Consider the following 15,068-nt stretch of genomic DNA (forward strand, 5'->3'; position numbering starts at 1 on the left):
CGTCAAGCTTCTTGATGCGAGGGCTCGAATTTCTTGCGGGTCGAGTAATGGTTCGTTCTCTTTTGAGAATATAAGTTCGAATAAAAGCCATACCGCAGCGGTCAATATTTGTGTGTTAACGGTCCACATGTTCTTTGTGATTGGTGTGTGGGGTCCATCTTCGTGTAACAAGAGGAAGTTGGAAAGGTGGCGGCGCATCATTGGAAGACATGAGATCTGTGATTTGTCAATTCAAAGTATTTGGGCTACTAACTGAAAGGTCTTGCCTTTGTATATGCAAACCAAGGGTCTTTCAAACTTGGGATTTGGAAGTGGCGATGAATGGAATAAAACTGGAGGAAACGTATCAGTCCAGGTAGGCCTATTTCTGACATGGGCTAGCATACTTTGTGAGCAAAAGATAAGAACAACACAGCTCTCTGCTGTGGTATATGAGCAGGAGTCCCTGGGGTGTATGCTACTTCAGATCCGAAAAAAGGGGCAACCCAGCGATAAGCTGCTTCATCTCGCGATCTGCTTGTAAAACCTCAGAATAAAGGTCACGCATGCTGCTCTCGGTCTCTTCTTCGGCGCGCTTTTGACACATTCTGTCTTCCATCTTCCATATTATCACAGCCACTGTGACGCTATGTTAGCCTTGATATTAAAAGGAGCCATAGATTGATATACCGTTGTTCAAAACAGATGTATAACTTCCTTGGGTATATTGATCTTGATCGTGCTGTATCACCTCGCCGTCAACAACCATTTTAAAGGCCTCCTCGTCGCAATTTCTGGGCATCGGTGTATTGAATTGGGAAGGGTGAATATTATACGTATTGTTGAAAGGAATCTGGAGCCAGTCTTGTCGCACAAGAAACCACCACACTCGCTTGGAAATCTCCCGATCAATCAGCCGTCTAGTGCGCAGAATTTGATCTGTGCATTGCGATATACTGGATTTGTGATCAGGGCCCAGTCGATGAATTGCTAGACACTGCGCTATGCGGCTCCCAGATGCCAAAAGAACCGAAATTCGATCAGAATCTCCAGTATTGTGACCAATATAGATCAGAAGACAGATGGCTTGGACACTGAAGAGACTATGATTCTTCATGAAGTCGGCCTGGTTCAGGCTTTCGATACTCTTTTGATAGCAAACCATAGCCAACTCGTCTGTGTGTAGTAAACAGTTAGATCAACGCCCGAGATGTTGTCAGCATAACTTACCCCCGGCGTAGATTTCAACCTCTTCCAATTTGGAAGCATGAGCATGGTACAAGGTGACCTGTTAACTCAATTAGCCTTAAGATCAGAAATTACAAGTCCTTCAGTTCGCACGGCAAGTATAGCATAATATAGCGAGACCCAGTCTTCTTCAATTGATGTTCCTCCACTGCACAATCTCTCCTCACATTGGTCCAGAAATGTAGGCATATGAACCACATTATGAGTCCACGCAATACATTTTTGATGATGTTCCATCAATTCTCTGACTTGGGCTCCCGTAAAGAGCAGCTCGGAAGTGCTTGAAAGCGTTTCAGCTTTCTGTGGCCGGTCAACTTGGGCAGCTTGCAGAACATGTTGGCGACTCAACGCCAAGAATTCCAGCATAACAGCCGCGTCTTGGGTGACTGAATCCACTACACTTGGCCCGCGCTCAAAGGTCATCGACTGTAGCGGAGTGAACTCGGGTGAGCCAGGCGTTGTATTATTTGAAGCCCCACGTTGAAGCGCTGGCGAGCGAACGGCCTTCGATGGTGGGTTGCTTTGTCTCGCCTCTTTCCGACCAATATCAGAGCGGCGTCGGCATTGGTGTGCAATTCCACGTTCCACGCAGGCCAGACACGGGATCCGCTTCGAACATCGTAACTTTCGACGTGTACATTCTGTACATGAGTACGATTGGCGCTGTCGTTTAACTCGAGTGGGCTCGGCTTCGGCATCGCTTCTAGTATTCATCCTTGTAGACTCTTGTTTCCCGGATTCAGTGAAAGGGGGTTATGCCAGAGATCAAGTGTTGAAGCCGCGGCCGAGGTGTTGAAAGGAAGACCCACTCCGGGCGGGGAGTTTTGAGAGATAACGCAAATGTAGTAAACATCGGAACCATAGTTACCCACTGTCGTTTTCAATTCGTAACTTCGATCGTCTTTATTTAGGGAATTTTCTATTTGTTGCGATATGCGCCATCTAGGTAAGCGCAATTCATGGGGAAAGAGTGCAACTGTTGGTATCTTTCGGTTTTACAGAAACTTGCTTTGCTTCCATGAACTCTATTCAATGATGCGAGTCAAATTGCCTAGATCCAAGTAATGACAGCTTGCCCGGCAGGCCGATGGTATCATAAGAGCTCAGATACTCAAGTTCCCAACCCCAAAAGTAAATAAGCATTACTGGGCAATCAAAGAGAAATTGCGAAATTTGCTAGAGACCTAAACATGAGATACAATCATTCCGACGCGGAAATACGTCGGACTTAAAAGCTTCAACGTTGCCTGGCCCGGTAACGCCACATCCTGGCGGCATTAACCGCATTTCTCAGAAGCCTTCTCCACAACGCGGCAAACCTTGCCCCAATACGAAGCTGCCAGATTACTATTTTTACGGCCAGCACGATTGACTCATTTCCCTATCTTCTCTATTTCGACTCTGAGAGAGACTAGACAACCGAGATACCAACAATGTCCGAACAATCCACCACACCGGCTTCGGCCACGAAGGAGAAAACATTTAGCTCCTACAATAAAGAGCAAGGAACGGAGTATGCCCAACTCCGCCCCGACTACTCTCCCGCCCTGTATCAGGTCGTCCTAGACCAACACAAAGCAAGTGGCGGCCAACTTGACACCCTCGTCGATCTAGGCTGCGGACCAGGCAATGTCGCTCGGTCACTTGGCTTACATTTCGCCCATGCCGTCGGCCTCGACCCATCCGATGGCATGATCGCTACAGCCCGCTCTCTAGGCGGTAAAACCTGGACCAACGAACCCATCCGCTACGAGGTCTCAACAGCCGAAGACATTGGCGCGAACGCTTCCCCCCAATCCCAGATAACAGCGTCGATCTTATCACCGCCGCTAACTCTGCGCATTGGTTCGATATGGCCCGCTTCTGGCCCAGTGCCGCGCGCGTCCTCAAGCCCGGCGGCAGTGTCGTAATGTGGACGAGCGGTGGAAACCGCATTCACCCCTCTGTGCCAAATTATGAGGCCATGCAGGTTGAGATCGATCAGATAGAGACGGAGTACCTGAGGCCATATTTTGAGCCTGGTAACCTCCTGACTCGAAACCGCTATGCTGACCTCCCGCTTCCGTGGACTTTGGACCCTCCAGTCGCGGGTTTCGATAAGTGTGACTTCTTCAAGAAAGACTGGGACCTTGCAGAGAAATTCTACGCTGCAAATCCGGATGTGCCGCTGGATATGTTTGAGAAGATGATTGGGACGATGAGTCCTGTGACGAGATGGCGCGAGGCCAATCCCGATGCTGTTGGTACTGAGAAGGATGTGGTCAGGCTATATCGCCGCGCAATTGAGCGGCATTTGCATGCAGCTGGTGTGGAGAAAGGTAAGGAAACCGTTCGGGGCGCCATGCAAGGTGTTGTTCTGGTTGTCAAGAAGAAGAATTAGTTCATTGTACATGACTCCGACCGAGAACATACTTGCTCTAGGATATTGCATTAGTACCAATTTATGGAACCTTTCATTGGATTCTTTGCTATAACACCATGGCACTGCGGAAAATATCGTGATTTAGCCAGCCAACAGTCAGTCTACAGCCCAGGCTCTCTACAAAATCCTTCCGCATGTCAGCCCTCAACCAAACCCTAGGCAAACACCAACCATGAATTGATAAAAAATTACGCACAATCAATCAACACTAGAACGCACAAGCGTCGTATTCTCAGGGGTACCAACCACCAAATCTCACCCAAACCCTCGCATCCATCGTCTTTAGGAATAGCACGGAAATGCCAATCAGGCCTCTTATTGGCCCGCTCGGGTTATTGACGTCATGGTTTCTCTGCTAGGGCCATATCCGGCAGTTGATTGGTCGAGGAGATAGTAATAACGAGCTAAATTTACTCCGTCAGATGCAGCGGCTGAAACGATGGAGAAGGAAGAGTAAAAATGGAAATGGGAATGGAAAGTAAACTGGGTAGATGAGGTTAGTGTATTTTGATGTTGAGTCCCATCGCCTTAAGTACCAGCTTTTTGCTTCAGGGGACATTTCAACCGCAGATTTCTCTGCAATTGAAGTTGTTCTGGCCTAGAGATTGACAAGGTTTACCATCGGTGGGTTTCTTCTAGGTATTACTCTGTTTTGTTAGTCTTTTTACTAATAAGGCTTCTTTGCCAGAATCACAATGAGTGACTACTCCGTCTGGGTCCTCGTTATTATTGTCGGATGCGTCGTCGCGCTTTTCATTGCATACTCGATCGCTTACCTCGCTTCAAATGGCTTCCAAGATACACCCCAGGAGCCGGAAATGCAAATGGAACAGAAGGAATACATGAGGAACCTGAGGTATCAGAATATACTCAGACTTCAAGAGTATCTTCGATATGAAAGAAGGGGGAGACACGCTCGAATGGATAGCACAATGGAGAGCGCAGTGGAGAGCAGGTGATGCAGTACTTCCGTCTTTTTGGACACTTTTTCATGCCCTTGGATGGTCGAATAGATTGCTCTGGGGCTATATTTTCTCAAATGTGGCTTCTATACAAAGCAAAGGGACGGAAGGCTTGATACCTATATTGGACTGGAAGTGCTTCTGTACTTATACTAGATGCTCGTTGATAGCAAAATCAGATCTCGAGCCAATTCAAAACATCCTTTAGAATTCACAATGCCATAAAAAATCCAGAAAGAGAAAACAGGATGTCATCAAGCGGTAGAATCTTGCTCCAACCACCCATCCACCAACTCCTCAAAGTTAGGACTATACAGCCACGCCAAGTCAAAAGGCTTACTCTCCAACTCCGTAGCCGCCTGCCCCGGCCCTCTCGGCAACCTTCGTGCATCAATCTGCGCATTAAGCTCCAACACCTGATCAACACGCCCCTGTCTCCCCTGCTGCCAAACCTTAAGCCCATGATCAAGATTCTTCTCCCGGCACTTTGCAAGAATCAAAGCATACGTGTAAACATCCTCGAAGGCCTGATTCACACCCTGTCCCGCGGTCGGCGGGATTGCATGCGCCGCATCACCAAGAATCACGACCCGCGAATGCTTCGAAGCCCATTTGTCAAGCGTCGGCACCACATAAAAAGGCCAAAGATTAATCTTGTTCAGCGGGATGTTGGAAACAGCCGTCTGCACAATCTCAGGGAAATCCTCCGCTCCTTCGCGCAGAAAATTAACACACCACTGCTTATCATTCAATAACTTGTTCCATCCATCGCGATCGATTTCACCCGCGCGCTTTTGTTTGCCGATTAGGACCTCCGAGCCGTCTGTGAGTTGGGGAGCGATGACGAAGGCGCCGTGTTTCGGGTTCATGATTGTCAAGGGCATATTGTACGACTGCGGGATGACAAGCTGCTTTGTTGGAACGGCAGCTGTGACTCCTACTGAATTTGTGAAGCGGGGTTCCAAATCAGGATACAGGTACTTTCGGACTCGCGAGTGGATTCCGTCCGCCCCGACGAGACAGGCTGCGTGGCCGGTTGTGCCGTCTTCGAATTCCCAGGTGACGCTTGTCTCGGTCTCGGAGAGTACTTTGACGAACTTTTTGCCATATTGAACGGGGATTTGTTCCTTTTTGACGGCGGATAGAAGGGCGTCGATCAATTCGTAGCGGTAGATGCGCAAGGCATCGTACTCGTACTTTTGGCGGTCTCCGAATTCGTATGAGTCCAGCGGCCTGTCGGTGTAGAAATGGAGACTCTTGAACTCGAAGCCTAGAGGTTTGATTGTCTTGTAGATATCCACTGCGTCGAGAACGCGCAGTGCATTGGGCGAAAGCATGATAGCTCCGCCGATGTCGAGAGAGGCATTACGTGACTCGTAGATAGTGCATGGAATACCTTGCTTGTGCAAAGCGAGTGCAAGAGTCAGGCCGGATAGGCCTGCTCCGATAATTGCGACAGTGGTGGAAGTCATTTTGTATTAGGTATGGTAAAATAGGAATTTGAATTGAAGCGTGAATGCCGCGTTTAGTTTTTTGGTTTGTGCTGATGTCTATCGAGATGCTTCCCCAAGCGTAGGCACCTTCTTATATGCACTGTTTAGGTCCATGCATCTGGACTTATATGAATCGCTGAATACTATTGTTTCCGATTCTGGAGATGGTTGTCCCACCTTCGGGCGTAAGCACAGCCATGTGTCCGGACCCGAATCCCGGATCCGCGGTTCGGATCCGAAGCATGTATCTCCTGGGCCGTAAGTCATGTATTTGCTCAGATGTTTTTTACAGTCCTTATGCATGGTTTCCACTTTGTTTGAAGGATGTTTAAGATGATTATTCAATGTCAAAAGTACACATTGCCCATAAATCATACAAAATACTTGGAGTACACAACTTCTTTTCAGCTTGTAGAGTTACAAGGACGTGAAAAGAACATAAATCTTAACCACTGATGCCGACCACAACAGATAAGTCTCCATGCTCTTCAAAATCCCCAGGCTCATATGATGCAATTAGACTGAGGTATATTTTCGAATAAATGCCTGAAGTTATGAGGCCGACGGTCGGCTATGTGACCAGTGCTTAGGGTCCAGATCTGGGCAGGAAGGTCATATCATCTACGAGTGATTCCTGGAACTGGTTCAGGAGATTGTCCCACTCATTCCAGTCCATAGGGCTATCAGTGAGCAGAAAATCTGAATTTACGGCCTCCACGCTGAAGTCCGCATGTGAGGTGCCAGCCTGATGTTGGAAGAGGACACCTTGCTCGATCATCACAGGGTTTTGCTCTGCTGGTCGTGAGTCTGTGGAACCTTTGAAATCTTCACACAGCTTGGCGACAATCGTCGGACATGGCGTTGGGGTTCGCTGGTGGAGGTTACATTCCTCGATGTACACCCGCCATGCTTTAGCAATTAGGTTTTGCATGGCTGTGTGCAGAGGCAACCGAGCATGTTTGTGCATCTGTTTCACATGGCGCGAGTATATATTTCCAATGAGCTGCCAAACTTTGTTTTTCTCCTCCGGATCAGCCCGGTTTCGCATCTCCGAAAGCATGAAGATCATGGCATCCCAGGGCATGTAGTTCACCATGTGCCACGAGAACCTCTGCACGTCAGGATTTGTCTGAGCGTAATTTGCATACTCTGCCATTTTCAGGCAATGATCAAAGATAGTGTTCTTCTCTGCTTCTGGGATGCGAGTGTTTGGGTCCTGATATTGACGAGGATGGTGTGCGATCAATCTGGTGAAGTATATGGCCGATCGTGCCATCAATGTGGCGGCTAAATGAAGAGGAATAGATTTGTCACAGTATCGGAGATACTTCTGCTCCATTGAATCCTCCAATTCGTCGATGGCGTTATCCTTTTCTCTCAGTGACATTGATGATGAAGAAAGAAAAGCCCATGGCGAATTAGATCCGCGGGCGTCTTTGCTCCAGCGTCGCAGCCATTTGCCGAATTCACTGCGAGCAAGGCAGAATATCATCTCAGATGGACCTTCTTTCTCGCATGCTGGTTCTCTCATTCGTGGGTCAAGATCACTATCGTTGGCGTTCATTGGTGGCTGGGTATTTGCGTTCACCAGCATGGGGGTAGAAGCAACCCCACAGAATTGAGCAGATGTGGCATCTAGGATGATCAATTGAAACCATATTCGACGACGTATCTCAGTCTCAAATATTGAGAGGCCATATCCAGATCCATCTCGATGAATTCCAATGCGCTGCGCAATTCGTAATGCAATTCCGGCCAGAGTCCAGATTGTTTGCGGGTCAGAGAAGGCTCGCATAGACAACTAAGAATGTCATTAGACCAAGTTATGGTCGAACTGAATCAGAAGACAAACCAGATATAACATGAAAGCTTGGAGTACCATCACGCTCGAGGTCCGCAAGAAGGAAGCATTCCGGAAGGCCAGTTGAACTCCTCGTCGACATCTCGGCAAGAGCTTCTTCTTGCTTTCGCCAAAAGATTTTTCGACATCCGCAGCTGGGAGGGAAACCAGTGAAATGCAGTAAATTGAGAACATCAAGGCTTCAAGCTCCGTGCTAATACTTGACAAATCACTCATGGCATCTAAAATCTGTTGTTGGACTGTGGGAGCATGCAGGATTTTCGTCAGAGGGTTGACATTTTCGAGGAAGGTTTGCCATAGCTTGAAAATATGCAACTGGTTTGGATGCATTCCTGTGAGACTCTGTCTGGTGTCAGAATTGAAGAGATCAATGGATTCCTCGTTGCCATCTTGGGACAAATTGTCGTCCCCATCTGAGCCATTCCCCAGGACATCTGCCGCATCTGGAAGCTAAAAGTGTGTTACTAGGGGTCGCGTAAGATGTGAAACCAATCAATACGCACCTCATAACTGACGCTTGTCCAAAACGTGCTATACATGGATTAACTTGGAATCAATATTGATCAGGCAATGACTGACTTGTCGAGATAGACTGATCTGCCATCCTTTTCGATCATCCTCCCTGTCCCAGCTTTGTGAAATTCGGAGCCATTTGAGCGCGGCCTGGTAGGCAAATGGGAGTCCACGACATCGTTCAAGAAGTTCTCTCCGTCACTCATTTTCCGCGGCTTGTCGCGTTCCTGAGACGCGCTTCCACCCGCGTCACGCTCCCGTTTCCGACGACGGGGCGGCGGAGGAGGTCGATAGATGCACTCAGCCTTAGACTTTGCACAATTCGAGCATGGCTCATTTCGATCGCACTTGACTTTGCGGTTGTGACAGACCACGCAAGAGTATGGCTTGGTTGAATTCGGCGCGCCTAGCCACCCGCCATTCGCTGCGGTCTCCCCAGGGTCCATGGCTGTGAAACAAAGGTGGGAAGACTATCTGCCACTCAAGATAACATGACCAGTTCACATTGATGGAAGTCACTTGAGTGGCCAACGCGGAGGTGGAAACCTTAGCTTGCAGGCAGCAGAAACCTTGCCAGGTAGGAACGATGCAGGCCTCAGGCAACAAATCCTGAAACATCAAAATCCACCTTCGTTAATCTTACTATGGGTCTCAAAACCCTGTTTTGTTTTTATCTATTTCTCACATCCTCGGTCCTGTATCATTCATCACTCTGTCTTGCGGTCTTGGATTATACATTTGTCCGAGGCGGGAAGTTGCCTGAAATATTTCCGAGACACGGTCTTCGCAGCTATGATTCTTACATGAAGGTAAAACATGTCGCTATTCTTTGACAGGCTTCGCACAAAGGTCTCTCGAAGAGCCAAGCGAGGATCTTTTCTATTGGCACATAAAGAATCGATTTGGAAGCGCCTTCCAGACAATGTCCTTGTGCTTATCACGTCATTCTCTGAGCTTGAAGACATTGTTTCCTTGGCGTTGACTTGCCGCTTACTGCACCACCGCATTGCTAAAAATGAGTACACCATCGCTCATGCTTTTCTCAAGATTCACACACGGAACCGAGTACTGGAAGACTACTATGATGACGGAATTGAGCTGTCGCCTGGCGGTGATTTGACCTTCGTCTCAGAGCTCTTCCCGCCTCCGCCACCAGAGTATGCTGTTGGCGAGGGCCACGACGATGCTGGGTATACTTTGGGTTACTTAGCAGACTTGAAAAGATGCTGGTCAACCTGCATACGACTCTCTTATCACTTAGCTGATCATGTTGTTCGGCAACATTTGGAAACCGACAGTCTTGCCCGCCCGCTTTGGTCGTCCTCCAAGACCGAGAAGGAATACGTGTATAGTAAAGCCGTGGAGACACTGCAGGCTAGACTGCTGCGCCCCTTGTATGTAGCTTGCTGTATCAATAGTATAGAATACTGTCAGCTAACTTCCATCACAGAGCTTACGCAATCTTCTTTCTTGAGAACTCTTCAGACGACGGCTTTAACCCAGGTTCATCGGAGCATGTCAACGATTTGTTTACTTCATTCCAAAGAAAGCTTTCTGTTCTTCACGGACCTCCTTTTAACAACACTCGGAATATCATCTTAACCGAGCATTGTCTGCAACTTCTTTGCTCGACCGTCCGACGGCTTATGCACCCTGAATTTGGCCATTCAACCTCCGAGGGCTGGGTTAGCCTTCTTCTACTAAACTCAACTATGGAAAGGATTGTTGATTTCTTCCACGCCATTGCCAAAGATGACGAAAAGACACAGACCCTCTCACATGGTCATGGGCACGGGCATGGGCACGGGCATGTTTCGACTTGGTCCGCCCGCCAAGAATTCTTGTGGCAAATGCGTGACGACTTAGGACATCACATGGCATCTTTGAGCAATGCCTCTGCCAAAGATGGAGACGACATTCTTACTTTGGACCATGTCTGGTTCAAAGCAGCTTATCAAGAAATGGCCCGTCGAGGGGCCATCCCGCATTCACCAGAGGAGTTGGTTCCGGTGCTTCATGGATCTGCCCTGAAACTGGACTGCGCATATTGCTATGATGATGACGAATAGGCATAGTGTTATTTAATCTAGAAAATTACATTAAAAGGCTTCGAACGACCTTTTGTAGTCCCAGAGTAGACCATCGGAAATCCCCGATGATTATTTGCGCTAGTCCCTTCTGGTCCGGAAACCGGCTCTTCGGATTACCGAGTTGGCCTTCGGGCTTCTTTCCAGCACGACACACGAACAAACACATTGTCATAGTAGACACGAGAAGGCTTGCAAGCGCACTCAAAGTCTCAATCCGTTGCATTAAGACCTATTGCGGCACTATGATGGTCACCATGCCAGCAGTAGGTTACCCAGGGTCCGGAACGATAAGCATAGCTAACTCAGCCAGTGTGATCTGTGTCACAATAGAAAGGTTTGGATCGCCCTTTGAGTGGTTATGACATATAGCATCAAAGTATATACTAAGTGGGTCCTTTTCTCGCACAGGTCAAATGTGATCGCCAAGATCCTTGCATGAATTGCATTGATGCGCGAGCCGAGTGCCATCGCACTCGACAGGCGAGAGTCCATCGACCTCGAGTTTCCCGGTATGTATTCTTTAGTGAGGCTCTCGCTAATCGCTAATCGGCTTCTAACATCATATAGTATTGACGCCTTATCTGAGAGATTAGCAAGACTCGAAAAAGGAGATCAGAATGATTCCGTATTCTTGTCACCACCATCAGTGATATCAAATCATGATGCCTCTCGAACTGCACCCACATCCCCCCAGGCAAGATATTATGACCCTGCGAGGGCCTCTATCAAGAGGAAGCATCACCAAGAGCCTCTGCCCCATGAAGTAAGCCCGTCTGAACAGACAGATAGAAAGCGCAGGATATCGCAAACGACCGGGCAAAAGGGCCATGGTGAACGTCACTCTCTTGGCTCGACACGCCATGCCAGTGAAGCAAGAGAGTATATTGAGTCTGAGCTTCAGTGCAACCCGGCGCTTTCCCACGACAGGCGGACTGCGCTGGAAACGGCTCGGAAGTTCGTTGGTCAGCTGTCAAACCCCGGTCTTCAGCGACAAGAAGCTGGCGTGATTGAAGATATTGACATTGATGAGAACTGGACACCGCCAACTCTCACGCCTGAGTTTCTGCACATGATGCTGCCAGGGCCCGACAAAAAAACCAATTCCCAGACCATTTCCTGGCCGGATCATATCTCCGATAGGACTTTGGAACGAATGGGCCTTGCAATTATAGAGCGAACAGAAAACGAGACAATACTTCAGCTATATCGTATTACCGTCTGGGTCAAGGCAATCTGCTTCATATCAGCCTTGGCGCCCATGATATCGAGCGAGCCGCTAAAGGTTCACTTCAGAAGACTCAAGAAGCAATACGAGGTATCTGCGATTGATGAACTAAATTCTATCCCACTCACAGCTCCTCCAAGCCTGGCATTGCTCCAGGCATTACTTTCCGGGGTGCGTATGCCACCATGATCCTAATTGAAACAGCGTTAATCGCTCTCAGAAACGATTGTACCAGTATTTAGGAAACATGTCACGCTGTTGGATGTTCACAGCCGTCGCATCTCGAGTCCTCGTCGCTCTCAACTACCACAATATCACGGATGCAGAGCCCCAAAATGACGTGGAAGACGATATCCACGCCTGCGTATACACGTGTTACTATTTTGATAAGACTCTCAGCCTGCTTCTTCTTCGGCCTCAATCTTTACCAGATCTCAAGGTCGAGCCAGCACAGTTGATACACATGGATTCTGGGCTTCCAACAACACCCATGATAACAGCGATTGTGGAGTTCTCTCACTTGAAGAACACACTCGTTGATATTCTCCTCGATAACAAGGAAATGGGGGCTATGGAAAAAGCCACTATCCTTTCTGACCTTGTCGCCCGAGCGCACACGATACACGCGAGTTTCCAAGCAGTAAGTTCGTCAAATATCATCGCGACCTATCTAAGTAACCTTCTCAAAGCATCGAAGCCGTCAAGAAATGGAGTATCCTGATTCTTGGGAGATCCTCCGGTGCGAATGGCTATCGATGGACTTCAATTATTATTCCCTCACCACCACAATCATTCGAGCCCGATCAGCAGTCCTGAAATCCCGGCTGGTCTGTGAAGACTGCCTCTACGCCGCTCGAAAGGCTTTGACTACCCTCCGAGCTCTTCAAGAAGCGTTTTCGAACAGTATCACCACCGTCGATAGCTATCCTTATTTTCTCACATGGTATGCCATCCCGAGAACCAATTTCGGAGAAAACCTACTGACACCTTGGTGATGATTCACTTCAGGACAATGCTTCTCTCCCCGTTATCCCCCTTCTTCGTTTTGTTCTGCAATGTCGTCGCAACGTCAGATCAGCGAGACTTCGAAATGATCAAGAAGATCACCGATGATCTAAGCCAATTCACGAAGGCAAATGCCTCAATTGGCAAACTACATGGCCTCTTTTCAAAGTTCCTTGATCTGTGTGCGCCATTGATCAAACCAAACCATGACATGCTTGAGTCGATGTCTGTTTTCTCGGTTGATGGGAAGATTCCTCAAGTAAACTCTTACCCAGATGTATACGGGCGTACTGGTGATCAAGTGCTGCATACACTTCCCAGTCCAATGATTAGCAGGGCAGCTTCTGGTATGGGACAAGGACGGCCCGGAGAGCCACAGTCTGAGGGTTGGGATGATAGTCTGATGTGGGAGTTATTTGACAACCAGCCTTCGCTGGGATGGGCAGAGTCAGAGTTGTGGGATGCCATGGCCCAACTGGATGCATCGTAGCCATGGATTGGCACATTCGTTTCTACAATTAGAAAGGAAAGAATAGGAGGTAATCGTTGGTGCAATTAGTACATGAGTTTATTTACTTGCGGCTCTTCGAGAGGACACAGTCCCGGGAGAGTGTAAACGAATGGATCTGACATCCCAGAGTCTAGCCAAAGTACAAAAAAGGAAATGCTTGATGGGTGTGGGGCATGCAGAGGGGCCATCGTCTATCTGGACACAGCCTTATTATAATACAGTATTGAAAGAAAGGGTCGGAGAGGTGTCCATCAAGAAATCAAGACCCAGAGAAGGAAGAAAATCTATCTCTGCCGTTAGCGATATCGGGGAACGAATAGACGAGTGAATACGAACCATCAGAATACCAAACATTTTCGCAATGAGCCAGCGATTCCCTGAGACGCGAGACCAGTATTTCATCAATTCGCGCTGGGCGCCCTGCACGTTATCCACGACATCGTCTGTGTTGGCATCGATGCGCTGGATCATCTCTGATTGTTCGCTGACCATCTGGGCCAATTGGCCGAAAATACCACCAAGCTCACTAATAGTCCGTTCAATGGCTTCAATGGCCTCACCACGCGCTTGAACATAGGTGTTGCTCCCTTGGGCTTCCTCCATGACCAGCAATTGTTGATCTGATTGCATTGAGGGGCGACCCAGCGGTGAAGGGTTGGACGGCTCGAGTGTCAAGAGATCGGACGAGTTTCCTTGGTAACCGGGTTGAGGCGTGCGGCGGCCAGAAGTGTTGTACAAAGGAGAATCAGAGCGCTGGGAATCGAGAGCGTTCTGGGATTTGGATGATACAGAAGATACGAAATTCTCTGTCCTGGTTCGAGATGCCTGGATGTTCTTGGTTCGAACTTCTAGAACCTCCTTGAAGCTAGATCCTACATCGGCTAGCTTCCCTTGCAACATCACAACAACCTGAAAGATATCTGGTCAGCCATACGCGTACGCTTGTCAGGCAGTCCCCTACTTACATTGTCATTGTGTTCCCCTTCTTGATCTGTCTTTGGCCGATTGGACTTGGGGTGTTGCGCCTGAGTCAAGGTTTGCAAGCCCGCGATCTGCTGGTTCAGGGAAGCAAGGTCTTGCTTGATCACGTAGGTCAATTCGGAGATTTCTACAGGGCGATCATCGAAGAGCGTTTTGCGTTTGGCCACTATTTCCAAATTAGCCTTGGCCTATTTCTCAACACGCCTGGATCTTTCCAGACGGCACTACAAAGTCAAAGTACTCACATTCTGCCAATCGCTGCAACTTCGAAGTCGTGCCGGTGATTCCTCTTCCGATATCTCGCGCTCGTCGAGCGAAATCTGACCGCGCGCTTTTCCCTCCTTGCATATCAGGCGCTGAACCATTGGCCTCCCGCCGTTGAGCATCTGTCAACAGAGCCTGGCGCTGCGACCCAACCTTCGAGGTGCCGAGGCGCTTCTGAGCTTGACCCAGAATAGAGCTAAACTCGCTTGTGCGGTCTTGGATCGACGGGCCGGTCATTGTGTATGTATAGACTCGGTGTAAGCGACGAGGCAGTTTCAAGGGCGTAACCTCCGAATGTCAGGGTGAGTGGGGTTCACGGGCTGGACTCCGCCGTTGTTGACCCGTTGCGATCGGATAATCGATAAGGGGTTATGTAGCTTGTTGGAAATCCACCGGCAATGGCGACGAATGTTGACTGAATTAAGACACGGAGTCTATGGTAATGAGCAAGATACAGAAAGAGAAGAGAGGAAGGCAACACCCTTTGCAGCGATTCAGCGGCCGCAAATGAAAG

The 15,068-nt window shown here is 48.6% G+C and overlaps 7 protein-coding genes across 7 annotated transcripts; 3 read left to right on the plus strand and 4 right to left on the minus strand.

The window, feature by feature from the left end:
* Window positions 1-457: 457 nt before the first annotated feature.
* Window positions 458-1,650, minus strand: N7443_007934 (fungal specific transcription factor domain-containing protein; the record flags this gene model as incomplete). Its single annotated transcript, XM_056887990.1, has 4 exons — window positions 458-618; window positions 670-1,155; window positions 1,210-1,267; window positions 1,303-1,650. The coding sequence occupies 4 exons, from the start codon at window positions 1,648-1,650 to the stop codon at window positions 458-460; spliced, it is 1,053 nt and encodes a 350-aa protein (XP_056739681.1).
* A 1,010-nt stretch (window positions 1,651-2,660) lies between these two features.
* N7443_007935 (putative S-adenosylmethionine-dependent methyltransferase) lies at window positions 2,661-3,607 on the plus strand (the record flags this gene model as incomplete). The annotated part of the gene is made up of 2 exons (XM_056887991.1): window positions 2,661-2,946; window positions 3,030-3,607. 2 exons carry the CDS (start codon window positions 2,661-2,663, stop codon window positions 3,605-3,607), a joined length of 864 nt encoding a protein of 287 aa, XP_056739682.1.
* Window positions 3,608-4,865: 1,258 nt separating this feature from the next.
* On the minus strand, window positions 4,866-6,083 carry N7443_007936 (FAD-dependent oxidoreductase; the record flags this gene model as incomplete). Its single annotated transcript, XM_056887992.1, has 1 exon — window positions 4,866-6,083. The coding sequence occupies one exon, from the start codon at window positions 6,081-6,083 to the stop codon at window positions 4,866-4,868; it is 1,218 nt and encodes a 405-aa protein (XP_056739683.1).
* A 607-nt stretch (window positions 6,084-6,690) lies between these two features.
* On the minus strand, window positions 6,691-8,924 carry N7443_007937 (Zn(II)2Cys6 transcription factor; the record flags this gene model as incomplete). The annotated part of the gene is made up of 4 exons (XM_056887993.1): window positions 6,691-7,905; window positions 7,957-8,415; window positions 8,469-8,496; window positions 8,545-8,924. 4 exons carry the CDS (start codon window positions 8,922-8,924, stop codon window positions 6,691-6,693), a joined length of 2,082 nt encoding a protein of 693 aa, XP_056739684.1.
* Window positions 8,925-9,294: 370 nt separating this feature from the next.
* On the plus strand, window positions 9,295-10,547 carry N7443_007938 (uncharacterized protein; the record flags this gene model as incomplete). The annotated part of the gene is made up of 2 exons (XM_056887994.1): window positions 9,295-9,872; window positions 9,929-10,547. The coding sequence occupies 2 exons, from the start codon at window positions 9,295-9,297 to the stop codon at window positions 10,545-10,547; spliced, it is 1,197 nt and encodes a 398-aa protein (XP_056739685.1).
* A 456-nt stretch (window positions 10,548-11,003) lies between these two features.
* N7443_007939 (fungal specific transcription factor domain-containing protein) lies at window positions 11,004-13,288 on the plus strand (the record flags this gene model as incomplete). The annotated part of the gene is made up of 5 exons (XM_056887995.1): window positions 11,004-11,077; window positions 11,136-11,964; window positions 12,014-12,433; window positions 12,483-12,736; window positions 12,802-13,288. The coding sequence occupies 5 exons, from the start codon at window positions 11,004-11,006 to the stop codon at window positions 13,286-13,288; spliced, it is 2,064 nt and encodes a 687-aa protein (XP_056739686.1).
* A 272-nt stretch (window positions 13,289-13,560) lies between these two features.
* N7443_007940 (t-SNARE syntaxin) lies at window positions 13,561-14,791 on the minus strand (the record flags this gene model as incomplete). The annotated part of the gene is made up of 4 exons (XM_056887996.1): window positions 13,561-13,593; window positions 13,646-14,218; window positions 14,275-14,456; window positions 14,536-14,791. The coding sequence occupies 4 exons, from the start codon at window positions 14,789-14,791 to the stop codon at window positions 13,561-13,563; spliced, it is 1,044 nt and encodes a 347-aa protein (XP_056739687.1).
* Between the last annotated feature and the right edge of the window lie 277 nt (window positions 14,792-15,068).

This window comes from Penicillium atrosanguineum (assembly GCF_028827265.1).
Source record: "Penicillium atrosanguineum strain IBT 20685 chromosome Unknown utg000006l_segment0_segment0, whole genome shotgun sequence".
Taxonomy (NCBI): Eukaryota; Fungi; Ascomycota; class Eurotiomycetes; order Eurotiales; family Aspergillaceae; genus Penicillium; species Penicillium atrosanguineum.